General features: G+C 55.2%; 1 protein-coding gene across 1 annotated transcript; it reads left to right on the forward strand.

Moving 5' to 3' along the window:
• Positions 1 to 4,719: 4,719 nt before the first annotated feature.
• Positions 4,720 to 10,506, forward strand: FRS3 (fibroblast growth factor receptor substrate 3). Its single transcript, XM_054397957.1, has 6 exons — positions 4,720 to 4,749; positions 4,957 to 5,045; positions 5,867 to 6,053; positions 7,283 to 7,444; positions 8,021 to 8,178; positions 9,592 to 10,506. Exons 2-6 carry the CDS (start codon positions 4,980 to 4,982, stop codon positions 10,504 to 10,506), a joined length of 1,488 nt encoding a protein of 495 aa, XP_054253932.1. The 5' UTR covers positions 4,720 to 4,749; positions 4,957 to 4,979.
• Positions 10,507 to 18,126: the final 7,620 nt, after the last annotated feature.

Raw genomic sequence — 18,126 nt, forward strand, 5'->3', positions numbered from 1 at the left:
TGTGTGTCAGCCGGGGTCCTAATTACAGGCTTTTTAGCCTAAATCTACAGAGACAGCCAATGGCAGGGAATCCCAGAGGCAGGCAGGGAGGGGAAGAGCAAAGGATGGCGGAGGGGGAGGTTGGACATTAACCCTAGAGGGGAAAGAGCTCTCGATGACATCTGGTTTGCTCCCTGCCTCTCATTTTCCGAGCGTCCGCGCCCTTCCCTCCATCTGTGCCTCGGTTCACCCCAGGTTGGTGTTTTGATGATTTATTTATTCTTTTTTATGATCCGGGTGGTGATTTATTTTCCTGCCTGAGATCAGAAAGAGCTAAAGCTTCATGAAAGAGGGGGAAGTGTCATTACGCCCCAATTTAGAGGTGGAGAAAAAAAACAACACTTTGGCTGGGCTCTCACAAAGGAGTTAGCCAGAGGCAAGTGAAGGTGTCCCAGTTTTTGCAAGCCCTGAACACCTGATGAGTCTCCTAAAAGCCATCGGAGCCAACTTCAGTGGCTGCAGCTCTGCTCAGGTGATTTTCCTCCCTGCTGATGTGACTTTGGGGATGGGCACAGCCAGAGCACACCCCTCCCCCCCTCCCAAACCCATGTCTACCCCGTGTGGTCCCAGGACCTCGCTGCCCATGTGTTGCAGCTGCTTTTTGGGCTCTGTTGGGAGCTCTGAGGCGTGCAATTGGCTCCTGCATTCTGTAGGTCTCTGGGATCAGGGTCAGGGCTGCAGCTGAAGTTTGTAGCGATGGTAATTTGTGAGAGGCGGTGGCCAGGCTCTGCTGGCACTGCTGGGAGAGGCTGTGCAGGGTGGTGTTTGGTGCATGGGGTGATTACACTGCTTATGGGTGGTTTGCATCTTGGCAAAATCCCCTGGGCAGGGAAAGAGGCAGGAGGAAAAGGAGAAGGGGCTGGTGAGCATCTTTCCTCTCTGCTTCCCTGTTCAGGGTCCCACTGGGGCTGTTGAACTAACCCAGGAACCCTTTAAGGTCTCAGATCTGCACTGGGGAAGTTAATCCAGTTTGGCTTCGGTGGGAGGTTGGTCTCTACAGCTTTATCTTGATCTGTTGGCTGCTCTGGACTTTGTACCACCAGCTGGTGGTGGGCCCCCCACCTCCTCCCTGCTGCCAGCTCCCAGCCCCGCGCTCCAACATCTCTCTACACGGTGGAAAGACGAATGGGCAAAGTCCTCCTCAGGAAAGCTGCCAGGCAGAGGGACTCAGGCTCCACAGCTGGGTCAAGTGGGGCTTTCTGAGGTGGGGCTGAAGCCACCACCCTGGAAACGCTGTGAGATCCCCATGGGTGAGGTGTGCACTGTGACACGGTGTGTGTGACGAGCAGAGCACCAGCCCGAAAGGCTGCCAAAAGCACCATGGTGTGACCAGCGTGAGGCCAGCAGCTCTGCAGGGCTCCAGCGACTCGGTGCTGGAGCAGACTGGGAGCACTCATGCGGCATTGCCGAGGAACCAGCGGCTCCCATCCCCCCTCCAAACCCGTGGCTGATGCCCACTCCGTAACGGCGCTTTGTGGCCTCCACCTTGTCCTACTGTATGTGTCCTGAACCCTCCTGGAGAGCTGGCACCTTCCCGTGTGCCCTATCCGAGGCCAAACGCCATCCGTGGGGGTTGCCATTTAGCACATCAGAGTTGCCAGGGCTGAGTCGGGACATGGGCAACCAGGCACCGGCCGAGGTGGTCCAGGGGTGCAGTTGCCGTGCGGGACAAGCTGCCGTTGACTGTGCTGGTTTAGGGCTCTGGTGGAACTGGGCTGGATGGGGCTTAAGGATGCTGTGAATGGGGGCGGCTGACTTCAGAGTGCGCTCAGCACCCCCTCCTGCCTCACACCCCCAAATCCCCCTGCACTGACCCCCTTAGAGCATCTCCCCACCCCAGGCACCCCCAAACCCTCCTCCACTGACTCCCCTTCCGAAGCCCTCCTGCCGCTCTGCCCCCCACCCCTGCCTCCGCCGACCCCTGCCCTGGCCCCGCCTTCCGCCGTGGGCCCCCTCCCGCCCCCGCCCCCGCCCCCTGGCGGCTCGGCGGACTCAGCACGCCCCCTGGCGGCCGCGGGCGCTCGCTGCCAGGTCCTCCCAACCGGAGCCGCTCTAGGCCGCGGCCGCCAGACTCGCTGCTCCCGGCGGGCCCGGCCCGGGCTGGGGCGGACGCGGCACTGGCGGGGCCAGATCCGCACCCGGTCCCCGAGCCCGAGCCCGGACCCGGCAGGCCGGGCAGGGGACGGGCCGGGCCGGGGACCGGGCGGCAGCGAAGAGGCCCAGGCCTCAGCTCCCGGACGGCGGAGCCGGGCAGCGCCTCAGGTACTTATCCTCGCCGGGGCCTTCCCTCGGCACCGGCACCGCGCCTTGGCCCGAAGCCGGCCGTACTGCCCCCTGCCTCCCTCCCTTCCCTGTCCCCGATCCCCGTCGTGGTCCCTGGTGTCCCTTCGCACCCTCTCCCCACTCTCCAGTCGCCCCCTTGCACCCTTTTCCTTGTTCGCCACCCCGAGACTCGCCCCTTCTTCATAGCCCCTGTCCCCAAGCACGCCCCTTCCAACCCCCTGCTCCTTCCTCCTCCCTTCATCCCCTTCCTCCCCTTGCAGCCCTCCTTCTCCCTCCGATTCTGGTGTGGGGCTCAGGGTCCGTCGCTGCCTGTCACGGGTGGGCTGGTCTGGGGCCATGCACGTTTCCATCTGAGGTATCCCTGAGCCCCTTGCACAGGGCTGTCACAGAGGCTGTTGGGGTGCCCTGGCCCTTTGGGGGTTGGGTAGAGCATCTTCTGCAGTCCCAAGTTTAGGGGCATCACTTGAAGCCATGAGGAGCAGAAGGCATGAGGAGGGCTTGGGCTGGCTGGGGGTAGAGGGCTTGGGAGAAGAGTGAAATCCCCAGAGGTGAGCTGTGGTCTGGAGACTGGGCCAGGAAGGGCTGCAAAGGTCTAAGGAGGGTTTGGGGTTGGATCCTGGGAGGTGGGGAGGCTGTGGCTGCTGGTGTTGGGAGGCAAAAGCTCTTACTCTCAGGGGAGTGTTTACCACTATCAGAGTGTTTGATTCCACTGCTTTAGGCTCTGAACTGGCAAAGAGTCCTCATAAAGGTGCTTGTTGGAAGCACTGAGCAAGAGGCTGGAGCCCTGGGAGTCTCCATATCTGTGTGAAAGGGATGCTGCTAAAATATTCAACAGCAAGGAATAGCAGGAAGCCCTGAGAGAGCATCCAGGGATCTCACAATGGCTTTTTTTCTCCCCCTAGTTCGTTCAGTTCTGACCATAATAACAACTGCTTAGGTGACAACATTTCAGCCTGGACAGGAGAGAGGAATAAAGAAGAAAGAGGAAGAAAAGGCAACATGTTTTTGACAAGATTTGTCTCTTCACTAAGGGATGGGATGAGATGGGAGTGGGAGGGCAGAGACAGGAGAAGACAAGGCCCCTGGTGAGCAGATTAGATAAAGCAGAGAGGAATCTGTTGCTAAATCATTGATCAAAGCCTGTATGGTCAGCAGGGAGTAAATCCATGCTGAGTGTAGGACAAGAGTTAGGATGGCAGGAGCAGGATGTGGTATTGGTAGGGAGTGTATCAGGGGTGATGTGCAAGAGGGCAGGCAGCAACTGGTTTGATTTGTGCCTGGGCTCCTTCAGCTCATTCAGAAGGAAGCATTCCTCTTCTGGGGGACTTGGCAGGGTCAGGGTGTGGTAGGAAGTTCTCCAGGGGCCAATGGCAGGTGATTTAGGTTCTCCTCTGATGTAAAAAATGAAGTGGGACTCCTTGGTCAGCTCTTGCCCCTCCATCCACCTCTCTCTGTGCCTTAAGGGAGCCTAAGGGCAACTCTGCAATGTGGTTTTGCACAGAGGTGTTCCCCCCTGATTCATTGTTTAATTTGGAGCTGCTGCTGAGGCAGATCCTGGTGGGGCAGAGCTCGAGCTTTCCAGCAGCCTTTAGTGCTCCAATGCCAGGCTGGTTATCCATATGGCTTCCCTCTCTCACACCTCAGATGGAGCTGTTCTCACCAAATAAAACGTGGCAGCCTCTGGTGTTAGCTGCTGCTGGATCCTCTGCCCTGGAGTGGATGTGGAGTCCTTCAAGCCTGCATCAAAGACAGGAGTGTTGCACACGGCTGCTGTGTGCAGCTCCTGCTTGCCTGATACCTGCACTCACTGACTGCCCCCTGAGAGGTCTGACAGCTGAGTCCTGATGTTTGCTGGCATCCAACTTTTCACAGTCCAAAGCAGAGCAGCTGTTGTGTTCCCTTGCTTGTCCTCTGACCCTTAAGGACCTTCCATCTTCTGCAGGCACCTTCACATTCCTGAGGAGCAGCTGCATGTGATCCCTGGGATCCTCACTGCCCCCAGCCATTCAGGGTTACTGCTGGGGTTGATTTGCACTAACTCCACCAAACTCCACTCCTGTGCAGGATCTCAAACCCAAGAAAGAAAACCTCTCTTATTTTTGGTTGTAGATTCTATATCCCTTGGGGAATCACAGGAGTGTGCTGTGCAGAATTATTTTCTGACATCCACAAAAAATGCAGGTGGGAAAGAAAAAAGTGTGGCTGCCTCCCTTGTGGTGTTTGGAGGGAGCTTCAGACACACACACACAAAGCTTTTGAGGCTTCATTTCTTTTCCTTGTGTTCTCCTCCTCAGGTGGAAGATGGAACTGTTTCCCTTCTGGTTTAGGTGACTGACACCTGCTTACCATGAAGTCCCAAAGGAGATAGAGGGACAGCAGTGGGAATTTCTTCTCACTCCTCCAAAAACATCCAACAGTTGCCTAATGGTAAGGAAGCTGCTGGGTTTTATTAGCTTTGTGTCCTGTGGTGTCCACTGCTTGAGGAACACACTGAAGAGTTGGGATCCAAATCCACTGGGGCACATGAAGGGGGGGCAAGGAGGATGCAGGCTGTAAATGCTGCATGTTCAGAGAGGGTGGGAGAGGAGTGGGTTTGGACATCTGAGTGCCCTCTGTTTTGTGGCCTCTCACCAGGGATTGCCTCTCCAGCTGGCGTCATGGGGACCTGCTGCAGTTGTCTGTGCAGAGACAGCATCCCAGACAACCACCCCACCAAATTTAAGGTAAATATTGTGCCTTCAGCCCCATCACAAGGTCTGGGAGAGTGCAGCCCAGCACGGGTCAGGCTTCAGGCATGAAAGGAAAGAAAACCTCTGCTCTGCCTGAGGAGTCTTTCACTTAGATAGCAGTTAGTGAGATGCTGAGGAGAAATAGTACAGGTGAGGGCTGACCTGCTGGAAAGCAGCTCTGAGGAGAAGGACCTGGGAGTGCTGGGGAACAACAACCTGCACATGAGGCAGCAATGTGTCCTTGTGGCCAAGAAGAAACTTGTTTGATATGAGGGGGCTGGAGGCCTGGAGCAGGCTGCCCAGAGAGGTTGTGGAGTCTCTTTCTCTGCAGAGCTTCCAACCTGCCCTGGCCATTGTGCTCCTGGACAAGCTGCTGTGGGTGCCCTGCTGGAGCAGGGGGGTTGGACTGGGTGATCTCCAGAGGTCCCTTCCAGCCACACCGTGCTGGGTTCTGGGCCTTGCAGCTCTGTTACTGTGTGGATTTGTTGGTTCCTTTCCCCTTCCCTCAAGCCAGCTCTGCTGCAGCTATGTTTGTGTTAGCAGCTGAAATCGCCTCTGTGCTGAGACTCAGCCTGAGCAAGGAAAATGGGGAACTGGAGAGAAACCTTTTTATTGCTCAGGGCTGCGTTCCAGAGCCTGTGCTCAGCCCCAGCAGCACAGCTGCCAAGCTCACAATCTCCAGTGCTGCCTGCCTGGCGCTGGCTGCCAGCAGCCAATTCATTTCTCTCGGCTGAGCAAAAGGCATCCCGGGGAAGGGCAGGGGGGAGCCCCCGGGAGCTGCTGTGCCTCTGGTGGGAGCTGTGGGACCTCTGCAGGTCACCAACGTGGACGATGAAGGCACGGAGCTGGGCGCTGGGGTGATGGAGCTGACGCAGACGGAGCTGCTGCTGCACACGCACAAGAGGGACGCCGTCCGGTGGCCCTACCTCTGCCTGCGCCGCTACGGCTACGACTCCAACCTCTTCTCCTTCGAGAGCGGCCGGCGCTGCCAGACAGGCCAGGGTGAGTCTGCAGCTTCCTGCAGGGAGGAACTCCTTGCAGCATCTTCTTCTCCCCCTCTGCTCTGCCCTTCTGTACAGTTCTGGGCTCTCCCCCAGTTCAGGAGAGACAGGGAACTATGGGGAGAACCCAACAGAGGGCTAGAAGCATGCTGAAGGGGCTGGAATGTGTGATGAGGAGAGCTCTGGGGCTGCTTAGGCTGGAGAAGAGCAGCCTGGGAAGGAATCTCATTCATGTTTACACTAACCTTAAGGGTGGGTGCCAGGAAGGCTCCGGTCTCTGGTCAGTGGTGCCCTGTGGTGGGCTGTTTTGTTTTCCCTGGTGTGTTCTCTCTGCCCTGGTCAGTGCAAGCTCAACTGGGTGCTTGGCATTTTGTGTCTGGCAGAGCTCTGTGGCATTGAGGGGAAGGGTTTGTGCATTTTACTGCTTTTCTGCACAGGGATGTTGAGCACAGAGAAGGGAAGTGACTCACCCAGGACTATGTGTGCCAAGTCATCAGCAGCTCTGGGAAGAGACTCCAGTTTTACAATGGTGCCTGTTAGCTCCTTTCCCACTCTGTCTCTCTTGCTTTTAAAGAGCTGAAGATTTGCTTGGCATCTGCATCCCTGAGGAGAGAGAGGGGGGAAAAAAAGAAGTTTGTTTCCTCATTCTCTTGAATGCCCTGGGGGGCATGAAGAACAGTGTGGGCAGCAGGTTGAGAGAGGTTCTCCTTCCTCTCTGCTCTGCCCTGGTCAGGCCACACCTGGAATATCGTATCCTGTTCTGGGCTTCCCTAGTTCAAAAGGGACAGGGAACTACTGGAGAGAGTCCAGAGGAGGCTCCAAAACTGCTGAGAGGCCTGGAGCAGCTCTGTGAGGAGCAAAGGCTGAGAGCCCTGGGGCTGAGAGCCTGGAAAAGAGCAGCCCCAGAGACGATCTGAGCAATGCTCAGCAAGAGCTAAAGGGTGAGGGGCAAGAGGCTGGGGACAGGCTCTGCTCAGTGGTGCCCAGGGACAGGGCAAGGGGCACAAACTGAAACCCAGGAGGTTCCATCTGAACAGGAGGAGAAACTTCTCTGGTGTGAGGGTGCTGGAGGCCTGGAGCAGGCTGCCCAGAGAGGTTGTGGAGTCTCCTCTGGAGAGCTTCCAACCCTGCCCTGGCCATTGTGTCCCTTCCAGCCCCACCACGCTGGGGTTCTGTGTAAAGCAGGATTCTGTTCTTGCCTTTCTGACCCTCCTCTTTGTTACTCTGCAGGGATTTTTGCCTTCAAGTGCTCCAGAGCAGAGGAGATCTTCAATCTGCTTCAGGACCTGATGCAGTGCAACAGCATCAACGTGGTGGAAGAGCCTGTGGTCATCACCAGGAACAGTCACCCCACGGAGAGGGAGCTCTCCAGGACCCCCCAGGCACCCAACAGTAAGACTCCTTCAGTGTCTGGGGAGCAGAGGGGGGAACATAGAGATGTCTCCTGGTGTAATATGACTCTTTGGAGCCCACAGAGATCTCCCGAGTGCTGCCTAGCTGCTGACCCATACCTTTGTGTCCACCTCTGCCCCGTGCAGTGTGTTTATTTTAGGGCCCCACTGTGATGTGGGATTTTGTTTCCAAGGAAACAGCAGCAAAAAGCCCTTCAAGCAGTCAGCTGAGCTGTCACCCTTTGGCTGGTTGTCATCTGAACTGCTGCCAGGTGGCCTCTGGGAAGCATCACCTCCAAGGAGCAGCTTGTTCCTAGAGGAAACCACATCTGGAAGAGTTTGAATTTGCTCAGTTCCCATCTCCACTGGGAGTGACTTCAGTAGAGGTCCAGAGGGCCTGGCCCTGGTGTTCCTGTGAGGGGCTTCACTGTAGGGGTCTTCCCAGGCAGGCTGCTCCTGATGTGCAGGGTGCAGCTGAGAGGCCAGCTGAGGCCTGCTCACTCTGCAGATGAAGTCAGCTCTGGTTGATATACCAAGGCAGTGCTCTGATACTTCTCTCCCTTGATTCTCCTCCCAGCTCTGGGGTACACTGTGCAGGGCTTTCCCAATGGATTCCACAGCTTCCCTGGCGAAGCTCTCTCATGCTCCTCAGCTCGGCGCCCCTCCCTCAGCAGCCTGAGGCATTCCTCTCTGGGTGAAGACTCCACTCATGCCCTTCTTGGGCCTGATGAGCAGGTAAGCTTGGCTTGGCCAAAACTCAGCTCTTTGCAAGCCATACCCAAGCAGCTTGCTTCACCAGCACAGGCCTCTGCACTCCTGGGTTTTTCTTACTCCAGCAAAGCTCAGGGGATCCTCAGTTCCTCCTAAGCCTTTTGTGGTTTTTTGTTTTGTTTGGTTTTTCCTCTTTGCTTTATTTTGCTCTTGTAGACTTCTGCTCACTGAGACTTCAGTAGAACAGATGCTCTGCCAGGGCTGACTGAGTTGGCTTCCTTGATCCAGGAGTATTTAGCAATTATTTAACAGCAGCACTTCCCTTGTGAGCCCAGGTCAGGCTGCCTGACCCGTCAGCTCTTGCTGCAGCCCCCAAGCTGATGTGTGGATGCACACCCAAGTTCCGACTCTTTTTTTTATTCTCATGTTAGATGTTTAGCTCTTTGCTGTCAGCTTTAGAATTTCAGATTTTTCCCTTTGCTATCAGAGAAGCCCAGGCAGGTGTGAGTGCTGCAGTGTGACCAGTGGCAGCTGCTCAGGGAAGTACTTTGAGAGTGGCTTTGCTTTTTGTTCTGTGCCACATGCAGTGAGCCTGAAAGGACACAGAGCTGTTGGAGTGAGTCCAGAGGAGGCCACAAAGATGATCCAAGGGCTGGAGCACCTCTGCAGTGGGATTAGGCTGAGGGAACTAGGGGTGTTCAGCCTAGGGAAGACTCCAGCCTAGAGTTGCCTTCAATACCTGAAGGGTTCCTGCAGGAAGGCTGCAGAGGGAATTTCTATGAGGGTATCTAGAGACAGGCTATGGGGAATGGCTTGAAGCTGAAGCAGAGCAGGTTTAGACTGGAGCTTAGGAAGAAGTTCTTCAGTAGGAGAGTGGTGAGACTCTGGAACAGGTTGTGGCTGCCTCTTCCCTGGGGATGTTCAAGGCCAGGCTGGATGAGGCCTTGAGCAGCTGAGTCTAGCTGAGAGGTGTCCCTGCCCAAGGTGGGGAGGTTTGAGCAGATGATCTCTGAGGTCCCTTCCAACCTGAGCCATTCTAGGATTCATTCTAGGATGCTATGAGATGTCCTCTGTCTTCTGCAGCTGGACTCCTTTTTGTCTCTCCTTCAGTCCACGAATCCAGAGCTGGCTTTTGTGTTTTGCTTCCCAAAATCTTTTCCAACCTCTGAAATTCACTGAATCACAGAACTGTTTGGGTTGGAAGAGCCCTCCGTGATCCCTAAGTCCAGCCAGCAGCCTGAGACCACCATGGCCACTAAACCACATTCCAAATGCCACATCCACATGTTTCTTGAACACCTACATTCTTTCCTCTCCTCCTGCTTCACTGGCCACTGAGAAATTGTCCCTTCTTGTTGGTTTCTCAGCTGCTGGCAGCTGCTCTGCTCTTGTTTCTTCTCTTCTCCTTTCACTGTCCCTCTGCTTCTCTCCTTGCAGTCCCACACCTACGTCAACACAGCCAATGGTGATCAGGAGCTGAGGGGCCGGCATTGTATGCACTCCTTGCCTGAAGTCCACCCTCCTTTCCCCCATAGGAACCACAGCTGCTCCCTGGAAGACCGCAACCCCCAGGTCTTCCTGCAGCCAGGGGAGGTTAAGTTCGTCCTGGGTCCTGCCGCTACCTACAGACGAGTCTGTGGGCACCCCCGGGAGTGCAGGACGCACTTCTGCCCCCCCAACAACAACAACAACGAGTGCGAGGAGGAGGAGGAGTGTCCTTCACCCCAGTGTGTCTACCAGAACGTCAACGGCTTGCTGCCCGCCGCCACCTCCTCGCTGTGCCAGGGCCGGCGCCCGAAGCTGGCCCGGGAGGACCTGGCGGGCTGCTCGCAGCGCAGGGCGGCTCTGCTGCACTACCAGAACTTGCCGGCACTGCCCCCGGTGTGGGAGAGCCAACCCCTGCGGCGGGCACCGGAGGAGCCGGCGGGCCCCGGGGACACGCTGACACCGTCCCCCAGCGGCTGCTCGGAGGCCGGGGAGGAGGCTCCGCTGCACGGCAGCAGCTCGCTGGGCTCCGGCGGGCGGCGGCGCGGAGGAGGCTTCCTGCCCCGGCCCCGCCGCGGCTGCGTGCCCAGCGTCTTCAGCTTCGACTTCCCCCGGCCTCGGCCCGAGCAGCCGCGGCAGCTCAACTACATCCAGGTGGAGCTGGAAGCTGAGCCGCGCAAGGGACATCCGAACCTGCCGGTTCCCTGCGCGCCGCCCCCCGCCGCCCCCGCGGCCCGCCGGACCGGCTCGTACGCGGTCATCGACCTCAAAAAGACCGCGGCCATGTCCAGCCTGCAGAGAGCCCTGCCCAGGGACGATGGCACCGCGCGGAAAACTCGGCACAACAGCACTGACCTGCCCCTGTAGGGCACACCGGGTGCCAGCGCCGTGCCCTTCCGTGTGTGCCTGCTCTGACTTCCCTTGGCCATTGCCTTCTGCTTCCCTCTTTGTCCCCTCCCCGGTGCCATGGGATGGCTCCTCCAGCTGATGTTAAGGCTTGTCTGTCTGTCTTCCCCCCTCTGTCTCTCCTGTGTAGTTTGGTTTTCAAGCCTCCTGGGATATTTGATGACTGTTTGGAAGTTCAGCTCCTGGTGAGAAGCAGGGGAAGGTGGTGGCTGCAGCTCTGGTGCTGCCTGGCTGCAGCCTTGAGTGGGGTCAGCCCTGCAGCTCTGTGCACGGTGCCAACAGCCTGGCTGCAGAGGCAGGGCAGTGGCATGGCTGAGGTCTGTTTCCAAAAGCAAGTTGCTTTTTGGGAGCTCCTCTGCAAGCAAAGCCTCTTCCTGCTGGATTTCATTGGAATTGGTCAGGCATTGGAACAGGCTGCCCAGGGAGTCCCCATCCCTGGAGGTGTTCAAGAAACCTGTGGCCATGGCACTTAGGGACATGGTTTGATGGCCATGGTAGTGTTGGATTGAAGGTTGGTCTGGATGATCCTAGAGGTCTCTTCCAGCCAAAACAACTCTGTGCTTCGTGCTGTGTAGCTCCACCTGAGCTCTGCAGCCAGGCCACTCCAAAGTCCAGGTTTGCTTTGGGGTTTCACTGCTCCCTGAGGAGTTGGGAGCTCATGCTGTGGTCTTTCCCCCCTCCACTCACCCCTTTCTCCTGTTTTCTTGCAGCTCATAGAAGCTTTTTCTCCTTCTGTCCCTCTCTCAGATTTGATTTCAGTCAGGCAGCTGTAGAAATGAGTAGAGGAGGACAACCAGCCATGGGTACAGACACTGTGATCACCTAACCGTGACCTCCTGAAGAACCTCTGTGTGAAGAAAAGAGGAGAGGAAGACAACAAGCTTGAGCCAGATTTGGGATTGAAAACTTCAGTGGTCCCATACCACCTTTTTGCCTTCTAAGGCTTCTTTTTGATGGCTGTTCAGGAGTGTTATTTATTTATTTATTTATTTGTTAAATGTTATTTTTTTGTTTGTTTGTTCCTTTTTGCATCCCAAGTGGTAAAGTGCCAAAAGTTGGTGCCAATATGAAACCTGCTGGGGACCAGGTCTCAGAAGAAGTTGGTGGCTGTGCTGAGCTGGACTTTGGGGTTGAGGGGAGGGAAAAAAGAGCAGCTGTGAATCAAACATTTATTTATTTATTATTATTAATTATTATTATTAACTGGGACTGGCTGTGACAGGGTGGGTGGGAAATGGGAACTGTGGGAGTGTGAGCAGAGCTGCCAGGGAGCTGAGCTTGGAGTTGTATCAAAGTCGTTGCCTACACCCACGTGCCTGGCTGGGTCCATGAGAAATATTTTGCTCAGAGGGGATGTGCAGTTTGTTTCCTCCAACTTCAGACTTGGAAGGGCTCATTTTGAGCTCTCTGGTAAATTTGTGGCCTTTGATGTGTTTTGTTTTTTTCCCTTTTGATACCAGGGCTGAGCCTAAGCTGAGCTGTCAGGCCTCTGTGTGAGGTTCTGTGTAGGGTCTCTGCTCCTCTCCCCTTGCAGGATGTTTCCCCACCCCTCTCCACATGGTGCCACACTGCAGGTTAATCCTTCCCTGCATTACTCTTTGCCATTAAGCTCTGTTTCCATGAGGCAGAAGTGCTGTGGGATACTGAGTTCCCCCTTTCTGCTGTCTGCTCTTCATCTTCCTCCCTGGGACAGGCGTTGAGAGATCTGTGAGGTGTCCTGCTGCCAGCAGGAACGTTGCCAATCCTTGCTGCCTTCTCCCTGCCCCTCATTCTGGTCAGTGAAAGAGGAGAGAACCTCAGCATCCAGCTGCAGCCTGCTTCTGAGACCCAGAAACTTGATTTTCAGATGGTGTTTGGAGCCTTTTTGGGTTTGGTGCTGTGGTGGTCACCTTGAAATGTGACCCTCTTGGGAGGCAAGGACAGGAGCACAGCGAGAACAGCCTGAGCAAGGCTATGCCTGTGTTGGAGGACACAGATTTCTTGGCTTGCTCTTGCACTCCAGGCTTCAATTCTTTGTGTTTTTTTCCTTTATATATATTTTTGGGGGAAGTCCTTGTGCTTGTCTTCCATTCTTCACCCCAACCCTTGTGTGACCTCTGACTGAAAGGAAACCCAAGTCATCTATTTTTATATCTATACCAAATGATTTTATTTGAAGAGGAAAGACAAGTAATGTATCTCCACCCCCCCTCCACCTAAATCTAGCTTTCACTGAGGGAAGCAAGAGAAGAGAAAGTTTATTTATGTATAAAATGTAGCTGTGTTAAGCTTTAAAGAAAGTATTTAAAGAAAGAGTTTCGAAGCTGTCCGTGGCACCCAGGGCAGTGCTCTGAGAGCTTCCCTAGGAACCTGCCTGAGCTGAGCAGTGCAAAATCCTTCTTCCTCTGACCCGCCCCCCCCCCCCCCTCCCCAGGAAGGGAGCAAAGGATGAAGTGTTTGGTATTTCCATGGAAGAAGAGGTGAAGCTCCTTTCCCACCCCCACAGGAGGCTGGCAGCTTGGTTAACCCCAGGCAAGATGTGTGTGACCACAGCTGCTGGTGGGTGGCAGCTTGGGAGCAAGCAGGGGAGGCCTGGGGCTGCTGCTTGGGGGCTCCCTGTGGCCCCCAGCCTGGTTGCCTGACTCCAACAGGGGGGATGAGACTGGTGTGAGGGTCTGTGAGCTCCAGGGGTTAGGGGATGCCTTGGGAAGATTGGGCCCCCAGAGAGCCCTGGCTGCAGTCCTGTTTAGGTGGCTCTAAATTAGCTTTGATTTGGGAGAGCTGGCTTTGACCTCCTGAGCTGCTGCCCTCCAGCCAAGCTGGGCTGTTCAGCTTGTGCCTCCCATTCCTCTGGGGTGCATCTGATGCTCCTCCACCTCCTTGTCCTTAAAGATGAGAAAACAAACCTGGTGCTGGCTGCACCTGCTGCTCTCAGTGGTCTCAGTGATCTGATGGCTTCCTTGCTGCATGTTCCTCTGTGTTTCATCCTGTGGTGTCCTCCCTGGTGGCAGCAGGTCAGGGACAAGCACTGCTGGCTCAGCAGCTTGGCTCAGAGGGTATCACAGCTGCCCAGAAGGCTTCAGGGATGAGGAGCTGCTCACAGCTCGTTGTTTGCAGAGGGTTTGTGTAAGCCATGAAATGGGAAACGTGGTGCAGGCAGCTGGGAAACCTCTTGTCAGTGGTGGCTCTCAGGGTGCACTTTGGGTTCAGGCTTCAGTGATTCTTGTCACTTTTTTTGCTTTGCTGGAAAGCTTCACAAGAGCAATGTTGGCATTGAGTAGCCAGGACCCTTTGAGAAGTTCTTCATATTTCATTTTTGAGGTGGTGTGGAGGTGCAGGGGCAGGCTGGGGTTGTGTCTGAGCAGGAGGTGGCAGGTCCTGGGGCAGCAGGAGCAGGAGTGTCCCCATCTGGGCTCTTTCCCTGTGTGATAGCCTGAGTGGTGCTTGCCAGTGTCACAGCTTCCTCTAGTGGCCATGCCTGAGATGCTGTCAGAGGAGAATGCAGAACTGGGTTGAAAGTTGAGGACATAAATTCTTAAGAGTCATAGAATGGTTTGGGTTGGAAGGGACCTTGGGTATCATCCAGTTCCAACCCCCCTGCCCTGGGCAGGGACACCTCCTGCTAGCCCAAGCTGCTCAAGGCCTCTGAGTTGGCATTTTGTAATCCTTTCAGGAACTCTCTGCTGTCTTCCCGGGGCTCCTTTCTCTGCTCATTAGCCTGGAGCTCAGGGGATGGCTTGGAGAGCAGCCATGTGCTGCTGTCTTAACCTTTCTAAAGGTTCTTGTGTGGGTTTTGAGTTAATCAATCAAACCTCTCCCCCTGCTTTTTTTCTTCCCTGGTGAGTGCACAAACAGATCTTTCACCCCAAGAACCTCTTGGTAGCAATGCAGCTTCTCCTGGTGCTTAGCTGTCTTCTGTCATGGGAGGGGGGTTTGATTTGTGTTTTTTTCCCTTTTAACCCATTTTATGTGGCTGCTTTGTCCCCCCTGCCAGGGAAGGAGGCTGGAAAGTGTGAGCTGTGGCTGCCTTACAGGGAGAGGATGGCAAAGGAGAGGCTGGATTGGGAGGGGTTGGAGGATCAATATCTCTGCAAGGAGACTTGACTGTGCCACTGGTACTGCACTTGTTGCTGCTGTCCCTGTTCCCTAAGCCATGCTGGTCGCTGGGAGAAAAACCAACCCAGGCCTTGCTCCTGCAGCTTTCTGTTCTCTCAGCCATTCTCTCCCCAGCTCTTTCCTCTGTCCCTCTGTGTTGATGTTGCTCAGCCCTCTCAGGTGGTGTCCTGGCTGTGAAGTGTCATTAAGGATCATTAAGGGCTGCATTGCCTAAGCTCAGCTCCTGGGAGGGCTGCCATCAGTCATTCTGGGAAGTTTGTCTTTCCCTCCAACTTGGCTTGTCTGGAAATGCCCTGCACAGGTAGCAGAACAGGTTTGGATTCCTGTTACCCAGCAGGACCAAAGGTGAAAATACCTTGGTGGAAACCCTGAGAACTTTGAAGTTGGCAATTACAGAGCAGGGTATGGCGAAGGTTAATTGTAACCAAGGGATCTCATTTGTTTTCCTTCCCTAAGTGACTGATTTGGCAGTTGAAAGGCCCAGGCTCATCTGTGTTATCTCAAACCCTCCTCCCATGCCAGTCTCCCTGCCCTCACCTCTGCTGCTGTCTTCTGAGGTGGCAGAAGAACAAAAAGTGCTCCCTGGGCTCTGGCCATGGTGGGGGTTGGTTGCCCTAATGAGGGGTGGCTCTTGCTGTTAATTGCTTCTCCAGGTGGTTTGTATGGAATCCATTCTGTCCTCCTGTCCTCCCCTCCCTCAGCTGGCTGTGACCTTAGAGGTGACAAACAGCAGCAGTGCTGTGAGACCTGAGGAGTGCTCCTGTCTGACATTAATGTGCACTACGAATGTATGCAGAATAAATGGAGTATAACCATGGTGCCCTGCCCCTCTCTTCTGTGCATGGTGCAAAAGGACAGCTGAGAACCTTTCAAAGTGACCTTTGCCTTGAGTGGAAAATGGGGACCCAGGCAAGCAGGCCCCACATGGCCTCATGCAGTTCAAGCTGGAGGTGAGACCTCACCTGGAGTACTGCATCCAGCTCTGGAGCACAGAGCACAAGGAGGACATGGACCTGCTGGAGCAGGAGGGCACAGCAATGCCCCAAGGGCTGGAGCAGCTCTGCTGTGAGGACAGCCTGGGGGAGCTGGGGGTGTTCAGTCTGGAGAGGAGAAGACTCCAGGGGACCTTACAGCTGCCTGCCAGGACCTGAAGGGATCCTGCAGGAAGGCTGCAGAGAGACTTTTGCTGAGGGTGTCTAGAGACAGGCCAAGGGGGAATGGTTTGAAGCTGAGGCAGAGCAGGGTTAGAGTGGAGCTGAGGAAGAAGTTCTTCAGCAGGAGGGTGGTGAGACTCTGGCACAGGCTGCCCAGGGAGGCTGTGGATGCCTCCTCCTTGGGGGTATTCAAGGCCAGGCTGGATGAGGCCTTGAGCAGCTGAGTCTGGCTGAGAGGTGTCCCTGGGCATGGCAGGGTGGGGGCTGGAGCAGATATCTTGGAGGTCCCTGAGCCATTCTATGCAATCCTTGTTTCCTCTTATACCAAACACCTCAGCAATCAAGTGCTGTGTAACTTTGGGTCAAGAAGTGCCCAGAGCAGAAAGTGTTTGTGCTGTAGAGGGCACCTTAGTCCTTTGTCTGCTGGCACAGCCGAGTGCCTGCGGGGCCCTGCAGATAAGGCTGCGGCTGCTGACGTTCTGATAACTGCTCCTTGCTTGCAGCCAGGAGTTGCTTTTTTATCCAATCTTTATAAGTTGATCTCTCTATCAATCCTGCTAGCAAACAAGATTAATTGCTTTATTATAGTCTCAATATGCAGCAAAGGACACAAACCCCCCCCCCCCCCCGCTCCCGCGCCCCGGTATTCCTGAGGGAATGAGATCCACAGGGAGTGCTGGATGTGGGATGAGCGATGCCAGGATGTGGGTGGAGGTGATGGAGAGAGGAAAGTCATAGGATGGTAGGGGGTGGGAAGGGACCTCTGGGGATCATCCAGTCCAACCCCCCTGCTCCAGCAGGGCACCCACAGCAGCTTGCCCAGGATCATAATGGCCAGGGGGAGTTGGAAGCTCTGCAGTGAAGGAGACTCCACAACCTCTCTGGGCAGCCTGCTCCAGGACTCCAGCAGCCTCACACCAAAGAAGTTTCTCCTCTGGAACCTCCTGGGTTTCAGCTTATCCCTGCTGGGAGGAGTCCAGCTGCTCAGAGGAGCTCTAGGAAGCATTTAGGTTATAACTGCAAATATTTGGGGCCATTTACAAGGAAATGTTTAGGTCAGAGGCCCAAATATTTGGGTCTGTTTGCTAGAAAATACTGAAGTTGTGACCCAAAATATTTTGGTTCGTTTGCTAGAAAATATTTCAGTTATAACCCAAAATGTTTTGGGGCTGTTGGGGTGTTTGTTGGTGGTTTAGGATGTCTGTGTGTGGGGTTTGGGGTTTCTGTTTTACACAGGAAAAGGCAAAATAAAACCCAGACAAGGAATTTCCTGATTCTCTGGGCTGGATGGGTTAAACCTCCCCTGGGAAGGGAAGCTCCTGCCTTGTGATGCAGGGGACAAGAGAATCAGGAACTGCAGAAACTAGAACAGAAAATAAATCCAAAGCCAGGTGATTTCTGCCCAAAACAGTGTGGAGGCAGAAGCAGGACTGGGCTGTGTGACACCTGGAAACCAGCAGTGCCTGCAGGAGAGGTAGTGCAGGGCTGGGAGGTTGATGAACTGTAGAGTTGTGGAACGGTTTGGGTCGGGAGGAGGCTTCAAAGCTCACCCAGCCCAATGCCCCTGCAGCCAGCAGGGACATCCCCAACCAGAGCAGGCTGCTCAGAGCCCCAAACAACCTGACCTGGAATGGTTTCAGGGATGGGGCAGCTCCCACCTCTCCAGGCAACATGGGCCAGGCTCTCACCACCCTCAGAGTGGAGAATTTTTCCCTTCAATCTAATCTAAGTCTCCTCTCAGTTTAATCAATCACCTCTTGTCCCATCACTCCCAGCCCTTGTCAAAAGTCCCTCCCCAGCTCTCCTGGAGCCCCTTCAAGTACTGGAAGGCTGCTCTCAGGTTTTCCTGGAGCCTTCTCTTCTCCTGTCCTTGTAGCAGAGGTGCTCCAGGTCCTTTGATCATCTTCATGGCTTCCTCTGTACCCTTTCCAACAGGTCTCTGTCCTCCTTCTGTCCTCCTCAGAGCTGAACGCAGAGGTGGAACAAGAACAGCAGCAGAACCCATCCACGAGAAAAGGAGAGCATCAGACCCTTAGGATGAGCAAAGCATCCAGCTCCAGGTTTTCCCACCATGCCCTGGAGAAACCTCAGGAGCAGCAGCAGCTGCAGCAGCTGCAGCCATCCTTCCTCCAGAGCAGGAGGTGCCTGTGGGCGGGTGGCTGGGGCTGGCCAGGGCGGAAGAGCAGCAGACAAAAGCCCCAGGCCGGTTCCATCCTGCACCAAGAGCCACGAGGAGCTGCTTTGTTTTTTTGGGGAAAGGTCCAGCACAGGTCTGGAGGAACACAGATAACTGTGTCCCAGCAGCCTGGTGTGACGTCTGGGTCACTCCTCT

The sequence above is a fragment of the Indicator indicator genome, chromosome Z (genome assembly GCF_027791375.1).
Source record: "Indicator indicator isolate 239-I01 chromosome Z, UM_Iind_1.1, whole genome shotgun sequence".
In the NCBI taxonomy this organism is placed as follows: Eukaryota; Metazoa; Chordata; class Aves; order Piciformes; family Indicatoridae; genus Indicator; species Indicator indicator.